The sequence below is a fragment of the Euwallacea similis genome, chromosome 8, assembly GCF_039881205.1.
Source record: "Euwallacea similis isolate ESF13 chromosome 8, ESF131.1, whole genome shotgun sequence".
In the NCBI taxonomy this organism is placed as follows: domain Eukaryota; kingdom Metazoa; phylum Arthropoda; class Insecta; order Coleoptera; family Curculionidae; genus Euwallacea; species Euwallacea similis.
The window spans coordinates 276006-294996 of record NC_089616.1 but is presented as its reverse complement, the minus strand read 5'-3'; the positions used below and the strand labels follow the sequence as shown (position 1 = coordinate 294996).

The following is an 18991-nucleotide window of genomic DNA, read 5'->3' as shown; positions in this document are numbered from 1 at the left end:
TTCTATGAGGTAATAAAAGGTTAATGACATTATTTCTTTTATTGCTCCTATAAATTTGGTTTAGTGGCTTAATCGATGGAGTCGTTTTAGTCTCTATCGACCTGGTCAAAAACAAACAAGAAATATCGTTCCATGTTCCCTCATGTTGTTCGTGTGTCCGCATTTTTATGCAGGATAGTGCACTTGGACAAAGGTTTATTGGCGGTCACTCCTGATGTCTTTGCCTGGCCCGGGCCATGATTTTATATTGAGGCCGTTCCGCCCATATGGCACACATACACAATTTCGCCGGTTCTACCTCGAAATTATTCATAAAGTTTTATAGAAAACGGCACTTTGTTTGTTGATTCTAGACGTATTGTTAGCTTAAAGACCTGTTTCTTATTGATACAACTGCTTTATGCTATATACGTATGCAGATTTTACATTATGGGAAACACCCGTGTAACCTACTTCCACGATTTGATAGCGGTGCATAAATATTTTGAAATAGTGACATCCCGTAAACTTCCCTGTTGTTATAATCCGGTTATGCACACAATGTCAGTTGGGCTTAATTGGAGTAGATCTGTTGACAGCTATTTTACTGCAAATCTTCCCCAAAAGACTGCACCACTGAACGTTTCAATAAATCAAATTAACAGCCCTTTTATCAAATTGAGGAGGGTAGAAGCTCGTACTTTTTATTGTTTTATTTGTTCCATTTCTCATATGACTGCAGAGGTATTACTATCCCCAGGACACACAGCCGCTAATTGTTGTACCTTTCATATTCAATTACATGATTTTGGTCCAACTCTCTCTTCGAAAAAAACTTTACAAAATGTATTCTTATCTGCAACACTTTACCGTCATGGCTTAGATTTTCATCACTATACTATATCTAAATAACAAAAAAATTAGTCATCACAAAAGGTCACGCAAAAAATATTTGTATATTCCCATTACAGTGAGTCAAAGCTGTTGTTAAATGGTAAAAGGTCAAATACGTTTAATTCATTCAAATTTACTTAGCGCCTTTTGTCAGCGACGATTTACCACTTTTCCTGTTACTTTCACCAGGTACAGTTTCTTCAACTTTAGGAATTCTTTTTAGAATTCTATTTTACCACAAACTTTGAAGCGTTCAAAGTTAATAGCAATTACCTTACTAGCAAGTACTGCCTGTATAAAATTTAATATTCTGATTGAAAACATATTTATTAAGGTATTTAATAAAAAAGCTGTATAACAAAAGTATTGCATGGAAATTTTAGATCAATATTGTCTAATTCAAAAATGTGTTTTATTTTGAACCACTGTATGGTCTGCCGATCCCCATAGACATGTTCTGCCGCTTGCAATTCGCAGGTTTTTGTGTAACCTATCTTGATGACTATTTTCTTCATCATTTAGATATAGTATGGTAACTCAGACTGTCAATATACTCTTTCGATTTCGAAGAGAAGCGTCGAAAGCAAATTAATACTTTATGGAAAAAAAAGAAAACCTCTAGAACTTTCAAACTCTTCTCTTTCTGGCAATTTCGTAGTACATTTGGAAGCGAAAAAATAGACAGTTGGTGGAAGTATTTAGTCCATGAAAATAGAGGAAGTCTTCTGGGCCCGCAAGTAAAGTTGAAAATTTTAAAAGTCGCAGGCAACGCAATTGGTCTTCGATTTCCAAGCATGAAAATAGAAATCCATTTAAAAGTAAATGAGAAACTCGTGTGAATGTACCCACTCTTTGTACTAAAATATGCCTTGATGGCTTCAGAGTGTAAATTTTGAGATCTATGGATGTCTAAAAAGTGTATTCATTTTTTCATGAATTCGTCAAAGATTGCACTCATGAAATGGCATTCTTTCGAGTTTTTTGACCTTCTTTTACCCTTCTTTTACCTTAAACCTTCTTTTAAACTTTCTTGTGAATATTGATAAAACTACAAAATAAACAATAAACGTAACAAAATTTTTTTTCTGGGTTATAGGAAATTTTTCTCCCAGTATTTTTAAATTAATGTTTTATTGAAAAAGAAAAATATTTCTGCAATTTGAAAGATACAAAATTTTCTATACAAACTTTCTAGTAGATTTAAATTTGTTTTAGAAAGAAGTAATAGAAGGATGTTTTTTTCTATCCTATGATCATTTTTTCAATGTTTTGTTGTGATTCTGATGCCTCAAAATAGGATATCATCAGAAATAAATGTTGCATGTAAATCTGATAAATGTTTACAGCGTTGAAATTCTTCCTTTGGAGGTGATTTCTTGGTATATTTAAATGCAAGACATACGTAATGTAAATACGGTTTAATATTTTTTACAACATCAACATCAGTTGCTAAAGTTAACATACAAAATTCAGAGTCCCCAGATCAAAAAAGGCGCATTTGAGATTTCCAAATCAGACAAAAATGCTATATACAATAACCGAAGTATTTTGGCTATTATTAAAATTTGGAAATTTTCATTTTGTTAAAAGGAACAAGATGCGCCACTGAAGACATACAGGGTGTTTCCTAAACATACGGTACAAATTAAGGAGATATTCCTTAGGTCAAAATAAGAAAACATTTTTCAATGGACATATGTATATCTGAATTACCTAATTTCCAAAATACAGGATGTTAAAAAAACAATCCTGGTGTTTTCAACAGAATTCGGCAGACATTTAGAAAAACATTGAACTCGTGTATTCTAGTTGGTGGTAGCAATTTTAAACTATGTTTATAGATTTTAAAACATTAATTCCATTTATTTAAAATTTTTGAATTTGAGTAAGGTTGTTCAGAGATGTGCAAGAGTTTAGTTTTAAATTTTAATCTCGAAAACGAAAAGAGATACAAGAAAATATCAAGGGGCAGAAAAGTTAGATTTTTAGTAACTCTATGGGAAATAATTATGAAAATTGCAAAAATTTACTGGGTGTTACTATTTTTGTGCAAAGTTCAGACAGACCGTCAGCAGTTGTCTATACAACTGGATTTTCGACGCTACCAAGACAATATGAGATCAAACATATATATACATATAACATTTTTTAGAAATAAATCATATTATCATAGTTACTCTTTCCACTCCTTGGAATAAATACTTCAATCATCCAAACCAATACATTTTTATTGTAACATTTGCGGCTGAAAACGGTGCAAACTAGACATATAGGGGGTGCCCTATTATCCCTTCGCTCACTCATATCCATATTTCACTTTTATGTGCCCTGTTTATGCTTTTTCACTGATTCAGTGCTGTCACATTGAAGGGCTCTAGTTTTTATTGCCGGCAAATGGGGTGTTTATAGAAACAACTCTTAGGCTCTATCACAAGATTTCATTTTTCCCCCCGGATATTCGAATATATCGTGTGGCCAAATAAATGTAAATTAGATGGAAAAAAGTGTGTATAGACCCACATGATCTCGTATCTGCGCTGATTGTATGGAAAGGTAAAGAAAGGGACAATAGAATTGTGGAGCCCTTTCAGACAGCTGCAGGTACGTAGGTTAATCAAACTAATTTAAGAACTATTAGCTCCTGCCCGTATATCTAAAGCAAACAGGGACGTAGATTATAGGGGTGCCGGGATAATTCTCCTCATTTAACTCTACCTATATTGGATTGCCTTAGGCCGAAACTTTCAAATGGCTCTTCAAACTTCTTTAAAAGGTTCGCTTTAAAAAATTGATTGATACCTTAACCTATATCAATTTGTAAGCAATAAAAGCGATTCTCTCCTGAAACTTTCGAATAATATCGCCGTTAAAATAAAATACGACCGCTCCGAAATAAAACGCGAAATCTTTATAGACTGTAGATGCACATAACCTTATTATATGGCAGAAAAATGAAGATCTTTTATCCCTGTTCCTATAGCCAATTGCTCTTGGGTAAAGTAAACGTAATAGACTCGGCGAGAATTGATAGCAGAACTAAAGGTGAAAAGCGGTTCTGATCCCGCTTTAAACTCTTCGAGAGATTGGATTCGTGCCTGGGAATTTAGATTTCACACTATACTTGGAAGGTGTAAAAGGACGTTCTACATTCTTCAAATAGAAAAATACTTTGTTGACTTGACTTGAAATCAAGTCAGTCTTCGCATACAGAATATCAAGTCGAATGCTTCTGAGGTCGAGTACTTGAACGATCAAAACGAATAAAAAATTAACAACAATTGGAAATAGACAATTATTGCTCAATACCAAAATTAGGAAATACTCCAGACAAACCTGAACACTCTAAGTAAAGTTTCATTTTATTCCACAAAAAACTTCAATAGGAAACTTGGAAATGAAGAAACGGTTGAATCCAACCTGAGCTTATCAGCAGCAGTCTGCAGTTCAGCACGTTAAGTTCAGGTCAATTTGGAGAACTTCGAATTATCAAGAGTTTCATAGTTTGTAATAAGAAAACACTAGAGACGAGAAACTTTCTAAATTGGATAGGGAAGGGAAATTTCGGAATATGAATTAGTGAGTGAAACACCAAAAAAACTCTTGATTCTTCACCATAAAAAAAAAAATTAAATAGTTTCAGTTACATAATTTCATCCATTATTCTTTGCAGTTGAGGCAGCGATGGTAATGAGTGCAGCAGCAAATTCCGGCACCCCCTTCCCGAATTTCCATGAAGATCAAAGTGAAGAAAGCACCCCAGAAATCAAAGAAAACATCCTATTTAACAACAATAACAATAATCAAGAAAAAATCCTTGAGGAGGATGATGCCCAAAGTGAAGACGCAAATTCCCGCTCGCCATCTCATTTAGTGATAAACTATGTAGACTTTTCCGAGGCAGAATCGGATGGAGATGAAGAGACTCGTCGCAAAGAAATCACGCGCCACATCGAATATCTAGATAAAGGTAAGTCCTTAATCCCTACAATACCCTAAAGTGGGGAACGGAATAATAATTATGGGCTAATTACCCCTCGAGGGTACAATATAACCTTCGTCCAGGAAACAATTACCAGTGTCGTCACAAGACACTGGACACCGTAATGGCGGGCGGTCACTCGGGGTAATCAGTTTTCGCGAAAGATGAGGTGGACCCTCGTAAATTAAATTGTGTTTCGACGAGAGAGTGCTAGTTATTAGGGACAATGGCCGGCCACTTTATAGCCATTTATTATCCATGCACGCCGCTAGCGAAACGTATCGCTATCCTAGCGCAATTAGCAGGAGCTTGAAATATTAACGCCTCAACAAGTGATCGTTTATGTGTGGGATCAATTAAAAATTTCTTGCAAAGCACTAGCAGTAATAGTAGGTTTCTTAATCCACTTAAAATGTACATAACAAGAAAAATTAATTTGAGCATAACAGAGCAACGATGGGGTTGGAAAGAGATTAAGAATAAACGCAATTAGTGGAACACTAACGACTAATTTCGTAGACAATTCTATCGTGTTGTTCATGTAATTATGCACACTTTTAATGGGGGAGCATTGTAAAAGAGAAACGTTCATTTGAATAAAGATGGTGCAATAATCTCAATTAAAAATGTTCCAGCGTCGAAAACAATGGAGGACTCCGGGCGCCTTGCCGGAATTCAGCTGCCACGACTGAAATTGATAATTAATGTTGTGTTTATAATAGTCGAATTGAGGAATTAAAAAGTGTACCTCTTTTTCTAAGGGTTGCTAATTACCGCACGAAATTAAGGAGAGAATGACTAGGGAGGCGAGATCGAAAACGCCCTGTTGTGTCTCTTTGCCAAAGTGCAGAAAAATCACGCGAGCTTGATGAAATAGTCAAATAATGGAAGGAAACATTGATAAATTGGAAACGAGTTACATACAGTCGGAGATGATACCGGGGGTTGAAAAGATAAACATTATTCCGCGAAATTGAAAGCTTTCATCGAGGTAGACTTTACAAATTAAAGCGTGTGCTGTACTATTCGAATCATTCGATTCAGAAACTGATGCGTGTACTTTCGCGAGAGGAGCGTGTAAACATATACCTTCATCGAGTTAAAATTTACACAGAGACGGAATCAGGAATTTTGGCAAGTCTACATGTTTCCAATTCGTTGATCTTTGTCATTTGAGTGCGAAATTTCATGTTGCAACTACCACCATTCTGAAGCATACCGGCAATTTATGAAAATCTCCAACGTAGCACTTTTTACGTTCATCTGTTAAATAAGGTCCAATTAATTGTTCCTGACATAATTTGACGAACATTAATCGGTGAAAAGAAGAAGTCTAAGATGAATGTTTGTCTTCATCATTAAGAATTGAACATGATTCTGGTCTTATATAATCTGAATCGTACTTCCATAGGTCTGGTTGTTACAGAAAGAGAGAGAAACTTCGAGAATACTGTGCACTGTCTTCATCCTTTTCGAAATTTTGCATGACGAAGACGACGATTCAAATTGGATCTGTTTTCATCGCAGTATCCTCCTCCTTGTGATCGAGTTCTAAAATCGATTTTCTGCATTTTTACTGTTTATCACGAAAGTAAAGCCACATTCCATTTTTCATTGGCATCAGACCTCTGAATATATATGCCATTTCTTTATCTAAATTCGACATATTGTAGTATTGTGGCACCGCTTTTTTAGTTTGGTTTATAAAAGACTAAACATCTCAGTATCTCCTTATACTTTGATAAGATTAGTCTAAAGCATTTCCTTCTTTTAATTCAATATTCACATATGCCGCTTCATTTCATGACGTATCACACTATCCTCAAGAGGTTCGTGAGTTCCTGAAGTATCAAAAAAAAGTCCAAGCTTGTCAGGGACCCTATGGCTATTCTATACTACCTTCTATTATATTAGCATCTTATCCAGCTTCTTAGACAGCTGTTTTCCTGAAGCCACCTCTTAATAATCGATCTATTTAGGACCTCGGTCTGTCTCTTTAATTTAGCTTCCAGCTCTTTCAGCTTGTTCTCAGAGTTATGATCGATGTATTTTCCCATAGAGTCTATTATTTTAGTTGCTGGATAGTTTATTGAAGGAAAAGTTTCTCAATACATTCTTTCTTCTTGTAAGTCTTCGTTTTTGCTTTATCTTGCTCCGTGAAGATGTCAACAAGGTTGTTCTATTGAAAAATACTCCTTCCCTCATCACTTACAAACAGCAATTGCACTAATGTTTGATTCGGTTTAATTCGGGCCGATAAGCTAATCGTATGAAAACATTTTGGAAATTGTGAATTAACACTAACCAATCTGAATAGGATTTATTACCCATTTTCAAGTAACTTGATACGACGTCAAGACCATCAGGTATTTTCGAGAACTCTGAAATAGTCCGTAGGACGGACCTGAAAAGAATTTTATGAAAATTTAAATGTATCTAACTCATTTCAATATTCACAGAGAATTGTGCCAATTCCCAAGTAATTTCGTCCAATATGAAGAGGAATAACTTAATTTGCCCAGTGAATAATTTTAGACAATTTAAAATTCATTTTGGTATGGAAGACAATATCATCTATTTCCGAGTTGGATCATAAATAGAAGTAGCGTGGTAGCTGGGTGACCTCGTGCAACATCTCATGATTTTTTTAGATAAATTCCCCGATTCTCCACTGCAAATTATCGAATATAAAATAGACGAAAGATTGATGTGTATAAGATGCCATAAGAAGAAGAATATGTTGGTTCTGAGGAACCATTTCTAAACCTTGGTAAACAGAAAAAATTGAAAAACATAAATCCTATGTAACTTGGTCTTATTTTCTATCATCAGTCTATAACTCCAAATCCGTCTCTGTCTATTAGAGACCACAATTCTCATTGCATATCCATAATAGAAAGTGGTAGAGCCACTCACCAGTCATAATATTGACAAACATCCAACAAAGCTCCGGATAGCGTTTAAAATTCAGCCAGAGTTGCTGAAATATAGGGAGGGTAACTCGCTTAACTATATCAGCGAATTAATGTGAATCCACTTGGTAATCGGAGACATTAAGCTGTTTCATTCATGTTCTCAGGAATATCCAGAATAAGGGAGATTTGTGAGCTGAAGGTACTAAAACGAGAGGTTCCTCGAGGGAATGCAAAGTCATCGAAAAACATACGCATGTGGGCCATCAAAACGGTCAGTAAAATCTTTTCTTGAGGCCTTTTGTTCGGGCGATAACGCCACTTTCGGCGGGATAAATTGAAGCCGAGTTTATGAAGCACCTTTCCTCAAGGAAAACTATAACATGGACGATAACCGTAACCATTTCGCCGTTATCCAGAAGTTTGGACCTGCAGCGGTCGTTCTCCGAGCGAATCCTCGCCAACGGCCAAAGATAACGAAGAGGTGTCGTTGCAGAAGTCATAATTGAGAAAGTATTTCTCGGGTTCGAGACATACGGAGACGAGGAAATGGCAGTCTTTGAGGTTTACTTGAAATTTTGTTGTCTCAGCAAGTCGAAGGGATTTTAGATTGAATCACAGGAAAAAAGCCCTTCTCTGGTCATTTTTGTAAAACTAAAGATGACTTCGCGAATACCGAGTAGTTTTCAGTTATTAAAACCTTCAAGATTCCCATGCACGTCAGTCGTAAAGTGCTGGAGGTTTATTATTAAAACCCACTGCACCAGGCAAAATATCTCCAGTATTTTACGACACTGTGTATGTAAAATGTGAGAAAATTTATGGGCTGTCGCAGAAATTACTATCACCGATGACACTATTTTTAGTAAACAGGAAATATTTAATAAGCAATACGCAATTCTATCTGCGAGACGGAATTAAATATTCATTCAAAAGCAAAACTCAAACTGGTCAAGGAGTCTCGCTCGATTAATTATACTGGCCATATAGTTAGTTACTGCCAACTAACTTGTACACGCGATTAGCAATTAAGTGAGGGATGCACCAAACTCCCGAAGTACAAGACTCCTTCAAGGCATCTAGGTTATTTGCATAAGTAATTCGAAAGGATGCAAATGTTGCCAAACTTATTGATTTGATCATTCATCATTCAAAGCAGATGCTCATATTACCAATTATTACCAAACAAACTTCGTCAACGGGAGATTTTAACTACTTGCTGGGTATAGAACAAGAGGACTCAAAAAGAGCTGTGAATGAACCCGGAAATTAGAAAGATGTGCATGCGTAGGAACCACGGTTTCAAATGATCCTTTTTCTAATTATGGTGTATAAATTTCATTTCCTACTCCGCAGACTGTATTTTACCATTAAAAACCTGACCACATATTCTAATGAACTAATTTATTAGAAGTGTCTGGTTTCAAGGACAAAAGAGGCTCTTTTGAAATTGGATTAACATTGAAATGTTTAGAGTATGAAATAAGAAATTTAGCTGAAATATCTTAATCTGAAGTAACTTCCTTCCAGTAAACGCTGTAGATCCCTGCAATGGTAATTAATTTGGCCAAAGATTATCCTGGCTGAACTGCATCCTGCTGGTACCTAAATCTCAAGACTCACTTCTTTTAATTAAATTTAATTAACGTTTTCAAACTCTGCTTGCTCTGAGAAACCGTCCTAAAGTTCGGTAAAGACGGTAATGCAGATTTGTGATCTATGATCGTCTTATTTGTTAGTGGGAAGGGACTAAATCAGGGCCGGTGCATCGTCCTTTTGTGCCTCGACGCCTGATGTAATTTAGGACTGAAGCCCTGTCCTGTTATCAAAGCGAAGTGAAAGCCAAGTGGCCGATAAAACATTCTAAGCCATTTCATTTAAAAGAATCTGAAAAAGAGTTTGGAGTGAAGAAATTAAAGTGTCATTTGGCCCGTCATTAAGGGGCGCTTTAATTAAGGTCTTACCTTATAAGGGGGAGGATTATAATAGGCAACTAATTTATTCAATTAGGATGATTGAGCCCGAGGAAAGAGCTGACAATAACACTTTGCGGGGGAAATGAATTCCCGGCACGAAGAAAAAAATTGAAAGTGGGTCCTGCCTCACCTTCTTTTTCATTCGCTCATAAATCAAGAAAGGTTCCCCCACATACATTCATATACCTGTATTAGAACATAATCGCCTCGAGCGTGGGCCAACATCCAAAAACTGGGCCCACGTTTATCTGGATCGGTTTGATTTAGTGTCCTCATAGAAGGAGGACAGTATGGAAGAGATAAGCAGTTGGTTGGCAACCTTGACCCTTCCGGGCCAGAGGTGAAAAAATAATAGCCAGACTTCCAAGGGGAGATAAAAATTGCCGCTGGCAGATTATAAACAAACGGACCCCGGGGATTTTTTATCTTTTATAATAAATTGTGCCTTTATCGGTCAATATGCGAGTGTTTGTGGCAGATAGGCGGTTTCAGGTAGGCTGTTTTGGGATAAATTTCAACGAAACACAAACTCAGAGATAATGGGATGTGTAATTTTATTTGAGTCGAGGATGAAATTTCTGTTTGTGGTATATAAATCAAATTCAAGGTTGGACATAGTATAGTGATCAAAGCTAAGTGTGAGAAACGTTCTCGATTTTATCCCTACATGGTATGATACCGTTTTCGAATTATTTAATCCTTAGTTTCGTACGGGGCAAGACCGGTACAACCATGTTTAAAAAAACAACTTTACCACTTCATGGTTAAAAATAAGGGCCATCAATTTTCAGGGTATGAACAGTCAGTGGTACAAGCATATGTACATATTTAACGACATAAAAACTCCAGATTAACTCTAAATTCCGTAGATATAGGAGATATATAAATGTTAGAACTAGGAACTTCCAAAAATATTAATTAAAATGGAAAAAATTTAAATTAAAACATATCATATTGCCTAATATTAACCTGGTAGGAAATATAAAAAATTGATTTATTATAAGTAATTACATAACATGTGCAGAAAATGGTATTTTGCCGCACGAGACGGTCGTCTTGCTTCGTGGTTCGCATTCAGCCGTTCGACCAGGAACTGCACTGCGAAGGATTAAATTAAAGAAAAACTTGCAAGAAATGAAATCGCACTAATTTACTGTAGTCACTGCGGTAAAGTTACTTTACGCACAAATGGATCCAAACCGTTTGTTTACATCTTAGTTTCCATGGCGGAAACAATGAGTTTACGACCAACGGGCGTTGTTTTATTTTTACGCCCCGTCGCTCACGGCAACGGGCCGTAAAGTTACAATAACACCCATGGCTCTTGGCAACAGGCCGTAAAATATAAATAACGCGTGTTAAATTTTTAACCGCATTTAATCAAATAATTAGGTATTATATTATTCTGCTTCTATGTAGAAAACTTAAAAAATATAATTTGTGGGTAAAACGTTGGGTGTGTCATTGATTGAAAAAAGGATCAAGCCCTTGACCAAATAAAGACTTTCTGTTTCGCATGGGGCCTTACTTTGGCCGCGGGGGCAATCTTCTTCTTTCAACCCTCTGCACTTAAATGACTATTATCGCACGGGTATGGTAAAGTACCATCTCCCACGTTCAAATGAATGTGCTAAAAGACGTATTACCGCAAGGGAACATACAAAAATTCTAATTTACGTGACTATGATAGACCTACTTGGGCCAAAATTAGTCGCAAGCTAATTCTTTTTCTGGATCACATTATAGCTTAAGTACCAAAACGTTTACTTCGGAAACAAATGAAATTTCATGTTTCCGTAAGAAGTTTATTACCTTAAAAGCCTAGCTTCGTAACAAGAATACGCACTAGCACTATTAAGCCCCTGATAGAATTATTGACTAAAACTAGAATAATTTAAAATCTGACCCTGGACTCGGTTTTCGACATTCATCAAACACAATAGTTTAAAAGAAAAATCCGTTTGAAACCGAAACTTCCAAGAATCTCGATTTACAGTATTTGTCTCTCACACCAAAAGCGCGAGAAAAATATGGTCTCGGACTCGGCCTCGAAATAGAAATTGCAATAAAATGACGTCTCGGTGTCGGCCTCGTGTAAGTCTCGCGGACTCGTGAAGCTGTAACCACAACTTGATATTTCTAATTTTCTAATTCAGCGGAACATCTACCATTAAATAGAATTTTCCGTTTATGAGTTCTATTGGTCTGACATATGTAATTTGGGCTACTGTGAACGTTTTCGCCTTTCACGTTGTCTCTAAACTTCTAAATGGTCACTGCACTAAAAAGTGCGAACCGTCATCTTAATGCAGCAACTAAACACATGTAACAAACCTTCAAATGCACGGGAAACTTGAAAAATTGCTTTTCCCTCTCCCTCTCCTTTGCGGTGTTTTTAAAAAGCGCAGAAAACCGTGTTCGTAACAAACTTTGTTCCATAGAGTGGCAAACATGGAAGAAAAACAGCGGAAACTTAAACGACAATGCACTGTTGAGTGGTTAACAAGATTGGTCCGTTATTAAGATAGCAATCAGTTTTATTTCCTGCCATAAAGACTGGATGAAATACATACACTTTCCTTTTTGGATCTGGATGAGAGGGAGATTCATCGACAGTGAGGGAGATGATTAAGTGGGAAGTGCACTAGTTAATGTCACTTTGCGTTTCCTTAAGGAAATATTTTATTTTCTGTGGAGTTGATGTTAGTTTCACACCTCAGGCATAAAGTGTATTAGTAAGTTTAGTAATCTGCTCAAATCTTGAGCGTCTTTACCCTCACAATCAACTCTTTGCTTGTTGATAGACCGATTTTAAGAGGGTTTTGTCTGTTCCGCCCCTGCTCTCTTACCGTTTCAAAAGAGTAATCTTGACAAAGGAGAACGGCAAAATGTTATTAAACTCCATCAGAAATAAAAGCGTTGTTTTTTCAAGTGTATTACTTTAGATACGACACGATTATGCGTGAGAGGAGATATTCTCGTCCGTGGTGCCTCCAATCTGATGATTGCCGTCAAGATTCGACGAGGAGCGGAAACGCATGTTTGCCCTTTTCCGTTAATAACTGAATTTGGGGTCTCCAAACGAAGGATTTTATGCAAAAGGCCATGTTTGCGTAAACTTTCAATTAACTAATCCGAGAGCACGGGTTGTTGACTGAGGAAAAATCTGAAAATACTCATGGGGCATTATGCAGATTGCTTCTTGCCGTCAGTTTAACCTTCGGAGCTGCAACTTAATTAAATAGCAGTTACGCACCAATCTGACTTTTCAATTATCGAACTATAAGTAACATTTTAATATAGGATAACTCTTTATTAGTATTTTGGTAATTGTGTTATGTCGTTTTCAGTTCGTACTGGATTAAATTGAAACTGCACGTATCTTTGTTTTTTCTCTACCTGGTTTTCTTCAGCACTTAAAATGCGTTGCCCGTCTCTTTAAGACATGACGGACATCCTGTGCTCAATTATAGGATATTTTCTTTTAGGCCACCCTGTATATCCTAATAAAATTCTGAGTTTAGCAAAATTATTATTTCATAATACTTCCTGGTGGATTTCGCTATACAAAAAGTAGAATTTTGAGAAAATTAATATCCTGAGAATGGTCTCGTATGGACCGAAATGACAAAAAAGGCTTTTTTATTTTCTCCTAATTTAACCGAGCCACATAGGGAATAGTGTACAAGTCCACCACTCTAATAATCCCTATGTAAGACATTATCCTTAAACAAAATAAAAGAAAACATTACCTTAGAGGTGGTAGCATTTAATGGGACAATTAGTTAGTAACTGCAGTTAAAGTTAACCTAAATCAGCAAATAGCAAAATCGGAAATTGCTCCATCTATCGCTCAATCATTTAAAAAGTAGCTCACCAATTCCTTCTGGGAAGTTCTTCTCTTTTCTCCTCTCTTCTCAATTTTCAAACTACTCGCTGGGTGTTAAAATAATTATGGCATGTTATGTGAGAGCACATATTCACTCAAACGCATTTGAAGCCTCCATTCTCAGCTTCAGTGGCCGCTCTCCACGTTTCCATTAATCACGTCGAGCTATTTCTAATTATGTACGTTGTTTGAACTAATAATTACAGAACACGGATAGCCATATATGAAAATGATCTGATGGCAATATTAAAACTCGTGGTTATGTCCAACCCACATCGCCATGTTCTGGCAAAGCGGGCTAATCAGCACGTTTTCAAACGCACCGGCCATGTCATTGCCCATTAGAATCATGTTATTCCGATGCGTATAATGCCCAAATGTATATTATCCGTATTATATAGGTGCCCGTGTCATGTTCGACGGTTATTATAGTGTTCTAGTTCATTTAAGGACTCATTTGTATGGGTCATGCAGATATTAATGTTAAATTTCAGCCATGTTTGATGTAGGGATGCAAAATTATATTAGTGTAAAATGCTGATTATTTTTTAGACTCCCCATTGTCTGCAAATTCTTGAAGTTGTTCTTCTTTATTGGAAACCACATCCTGAAAGCGATTAAACTTCAAAAGTTGGCACTTTAAAAAGAACGTCCATAGTTTCCGTTGAAAGGGGCGTTAAAAGCAGCGGAAATCTTAACTGTTACCGACATAATTGGAATTTCATTTTATACTTCGGCCATTACATTCAATTAGGTTTCGATTAAAAAACTGACTCCCTTTTTTAATTAAAAATTCCTGTAAGTCCAGCTGGCGACGGTTAGGTGCAACAAGTCCACGATCTTTGGTTATGGATTTTTAATGGTCCAAAACTCCGAACGAAGGTTTAAATTCCATCAGTCAAGCTGGCACTTCCGCATGGTTGACTCCTTATCCGTAACAGTCCGTGCAATTCCCACAATGAGAAATTCCTTTTAATTCGGACCGAGTAGAAAGTGTTAACCAACATTCAAACATTAAATTCGGGACAAGTTGGTTCAGATTCTACTCCGATAATCCCATTCGAGAGCAGATGGCTATAGATTTAGGTGTGTCCATGTTTGTCCAACAGATTTAAACTTACTTTACGGACTTGCGACTCAAACTGCGAATGAGGTGGCTGCTAAATTGTTTCCTCAGTGGCGTACTAATTTACCTACAATTTTCCTCCAATACCAGATCTCCTTTTAATAGTATCCTGGCACTGCCACTAAAAGAACTGCTTGGACTGCAGAGTAAGCTAAGAGTTTTTAAAGGACGTTTCACAGAGAATGGGAGGCAGCAAAATTAATAGGAATTCCGCCACTGAACGTTCCGTAAAGCTGACTGGAAGCTTCCAATCTGCCTCTTTCCTGAAATCCGTAAATTTGCATTTTAGATGCCCGTGCTTCGCAGTTTGCGATTGCGAGAATTAAACAGTTATTTCGTTTATCAATTTACTCTGTTTATCTTGCGAGATTTTAGAGTTTTACGGCCGAAACATTTCAATCACCTGTCGATAGCTCCTCTGAGTCTTCAGTCCCAAGCGGCGGCTTAAAAGATCATTCAAGCTAGATTACTTAAATATTAATGAGGATTTATCCTGCATCAAAGTTTTATTGCCAGATAATTAAAAATGAATGGAATGAGGTGTTGGAAAGACCAAAGAAAGTAAAACATCGGGTAATTAACGGATTTTTCTTTTTCCAATTAATTGAATTTTGATCGAAATTGAAAATTAAATTATACGTCAAGCTAAAAATTCAAGTTTCACGAAAGTTTCCTTAGGGTTTAGTAGTTTCAAGCTTAAAAGTAGCAGACGGTGACCCGAGGGGAAATGTAGTTCAGACATAGAACAACAAGCGTTGTTCAGATACAATATATCTCAGCCTCATTCGCAGTTTTGCGTCATCTATCTCAAGAACGGAGACGCACAGACACCAAATTTGTGGCATATGTATAATTTTTTACACCTATACGAAACTGCTTCTTTTTGTCCTCAGCTTTTCCATTGAATTGCAGAGATTAAGTGCCCTTACCCGTATCTGCCGCTTCGAGCAGTTCATCATCACTAGGATTAGTCTTTTGGTGAACTGGGTGTTCTTTTTTTTTTGATAGTTTGTTTGTTAACATCATGAAAATAACAATTAAAAAAACGTTAATCTCTAAAACAGGTTTATTCGGGTCAAAACGTGATCTAAATTTCTTTCTGTCGAATATTTGTATATTATTGCAATATTGAATCATCATATCAAAGTGTGATTCAATAGTTCGGATATTCATCTGTGCATAAACAAGTGCGTGGAAACTTGTCGATTATTTTAAGGCAATATGCATGAATGCAATTTGAATGCCACGAGTGCTTTTTTCCGATCCAGATACAAACCGCTTTAAATCTCAAATACTTTTGAATAATATTTTATATAACTCAACGATGTAATTCTGATTCCCCTATATCTGTTTATATTTGTATTATTAAACAGGACTAAACGCTGCACTATTAAGCGAATATGCAGTTAAAATTCACGAGATAATCGGTTTCTGGTCCAAGGGCAGGAACATTAGACACATTTGACCTTTCCAAACAGTGCCCCAATATTTGTTATTTTGTCGAATTGTTGAGCTCGAACTTTTCGATGCATACGCGAGTGTCACATTCACAATAAAAATTATTTCTCCATAGAAAATTTGTCTTGTAAATTTTCAAATCTTCATTACGAGATATATTCTGTAATCACGTATAATTTTTTACTTCCTTAACATATAACTGAACTAACAGTGTCGATTCATGAGTGTTGGAGAAATAGAACAGCATGTCGTTGTATCATACGAGAAGAAACGTATCATAAGAGAGAAAGAAACATTATACTTTCAGTGGACAGCAACTCGGACAGCATGTAATAACATCTATAAGACCACAGTTTATCTCTGAAGAAGTTTCTATGATAGTCCCCACACTATTTCCAACATTCACTCATACAACCGTAGGTTATTTACCATCTCTACAATGAGGTTACCACAACTATTATAAATACGAGTATATTTAAGCACTTTAAGAGGTTTATAATGGTAATCGGGATACTTACGTTTCCAAAATTATGCAAGCTTAAGTTTTATTCTAAGGCGATATGAATTATAAACCCAAAAATGTTTATTGAGGAATGACATCTATAACTCTCATTTCAAAAACAAATTTACCTGGTGGAAATTGGAGTAGTCTTATAAAACCCTTCTATATGATATTTCAGATACTACTGATTCTGCAAATAAGACTGATTAAATCTTTATAATAAGTATTTCCCACATCCTTCTCTCTCGATTTCCTAGCTATTTGAGGCGTTATATCAGGAACCCAAGGAAATTACTTATAATAGCTTTATTCGATCAGAATTTTTTTGTTTATTTTACTTCATGTATAATTTTTTTTATGACCAAATAATCAAAAATCGCTTAACAGATAGCTCTGTTTTCAATATAATCAATTTCCAAATTATTTCCTGAAATACGTAAGAGATCTGGACAAATACCGCAAAATTGTATTCTTTGATTTGTCAAGTGATAATCGGATTATTCTCATTCAACCCCTGTATAATCTCAATGAGATTAAATTCCCAATAAATGTTCCGATGTCCATCTCTATCGGTTACCAAATTATTTGAGAAATTCAATTCTTAAAAAAATATAACATACATATATTCTTAGAATTACCTGGTAAAAATTTGATTTTTCTTTATTGGACATGCTGTATAGTGTTGCATTTCTTGAACCAACAAGCAAGTCCTGTTAAACCTCCAATCGATCTTAGCTATGTCTAACTCAATCAGTTTCCGAGTTACTTGTGGAATCGGAAATTCCTAAAAATTGCGTTCGTTGATTATTCTGCTCAGAATTGGATTTTCTGTGAATTCAAAACGGAGTTACATTTTCCGTATTGAGACAAACCTAATAAACTTAATGTATCTCCTGCATTCTCCGTGCCATATCACCACAATACCATTAGCAAATATTAATAAGTAATAATACTCTTTAGTCTTTCTTAGCAATACTTTACTATTTTAAGAGTACTACCAGATTTGCTTCGTGCATCTATGTACTGCCCTAATGTATACTAATGGGAAATTTCGTAAGATTCTTAGATAATATTCTAGAAGACTTCCCAGAATTTTTGCCTTAAGTCAACCAGATTTATTTCAAATCGAAATTACTTAAAACGTGAGGGCTGAGTCACCTGCTTCTTAATGCTTATTGTACCACATTAACTTTTCCGGGCTTTCCAGGATTATCTCCTCTGCCCCATGAAATATAATAATTTATTAGCAGACGCACTTTTCAAACCCCATGGACTCTTTCCATTGTATTAAACGCAATCAAGAAAACCACTTAACTTTAGCTCCCGAATCTGGAAATCCTGGAAGTGTATCCTGCTAACTGCTAATCCGCACTCCTTACGAAATCTTAAGTAAATAAAACCGATATATTACTTCGCTGTCCTTGTGTAAAATACAAAGGCGACCAACAAATTCCTATTACTAACGTGAAAATTTAGGGGAAGTTCGTTAAGGATCGGACAAGGGTTGTTTAAAAAAAAACCTGCTGCCAGGGGAAGACGATAATGTTCGAGTGTAGAAATAGTTAGATTATTGTTTGCAAGGATAATTACCCTTCGGTTTAAAACGAGGTGAAGCGAGTGAAATTTCAATATCGTGGTATTTAGTGGGGCGTATTTGCTCAAGCCTCCCCTGCATACGTATGTGTGATGGCATTAGAAGAACGTGCTTTGAATCGAAAAGTAAGAATCACCGCTCCTTTTCTCTATTCAGGGGATGAAAGGGTATTTTCCAACCTTTGGATAGACTTGATCCTGATAACCTGTCTGTCTAGTTTCGTGGAAAACTTTTCATCTTGGTGGGTATTGCTTCATTTTTATGGATGAGCGCGACCGAAAGGAAAGCAATGTACCTAAGACGAATAAAGAGCAATTTTTCTTATTAATCCTTTGTTTGGTTAGAATTATGCCATCCTCACGGGAAGCGAAAAAGAAAAAGCAATTTAATACCTTTCCTTGCTCGACTGAAAACCTGTGACGTACGTCATCAATCCCTTTCATCCCGCAACCGCGCTCTCATTTGTTTCTGGCTGATTTGTCTGGATCTCATCGCGTGGCCGTTGCTTGCGGCGGTAAAAACAGCAGAACATCGGTGACACCTCCAAGTGACATCCAATTTTCAGTGCGTCATCTCGGGTGCCTCTGGCGTCGCAGATGAAAAGATGGCGTTTTTCGACGCCACGTAGCCGACGACGTTTTCACCTTTCATGTTAATTTTTCGACGTTTAACACAATACCCC

The 18991-nt window shown here is 36.4% G+C and overlaps 1 protein-coding gene across 5 annotated transcripts in view; it reads left to right on the top strand.

The window, feature by feature from the left end:
- The window catches only part of zfh1 (Zn finger homeodomain 1), a 204654-nt gene that overhangs the window by 131939 nt on the left and 53724 nt on the right, over positions 1–18991 (top strand). For all 5 annotated transcript variants that reach the window (XM_066392832.1, XM_066392831.1, XM_066392834.1 and 2 more), the window contains one exon: positions 4544–4840. In XM_066392832.1, coding sequence (XP_066248929.1) covers positions 4544–4840 — 297 coding nt within the window. The remainder of the gene's footprint in view (positions 1–4543; positions 4841–18991) is intronic.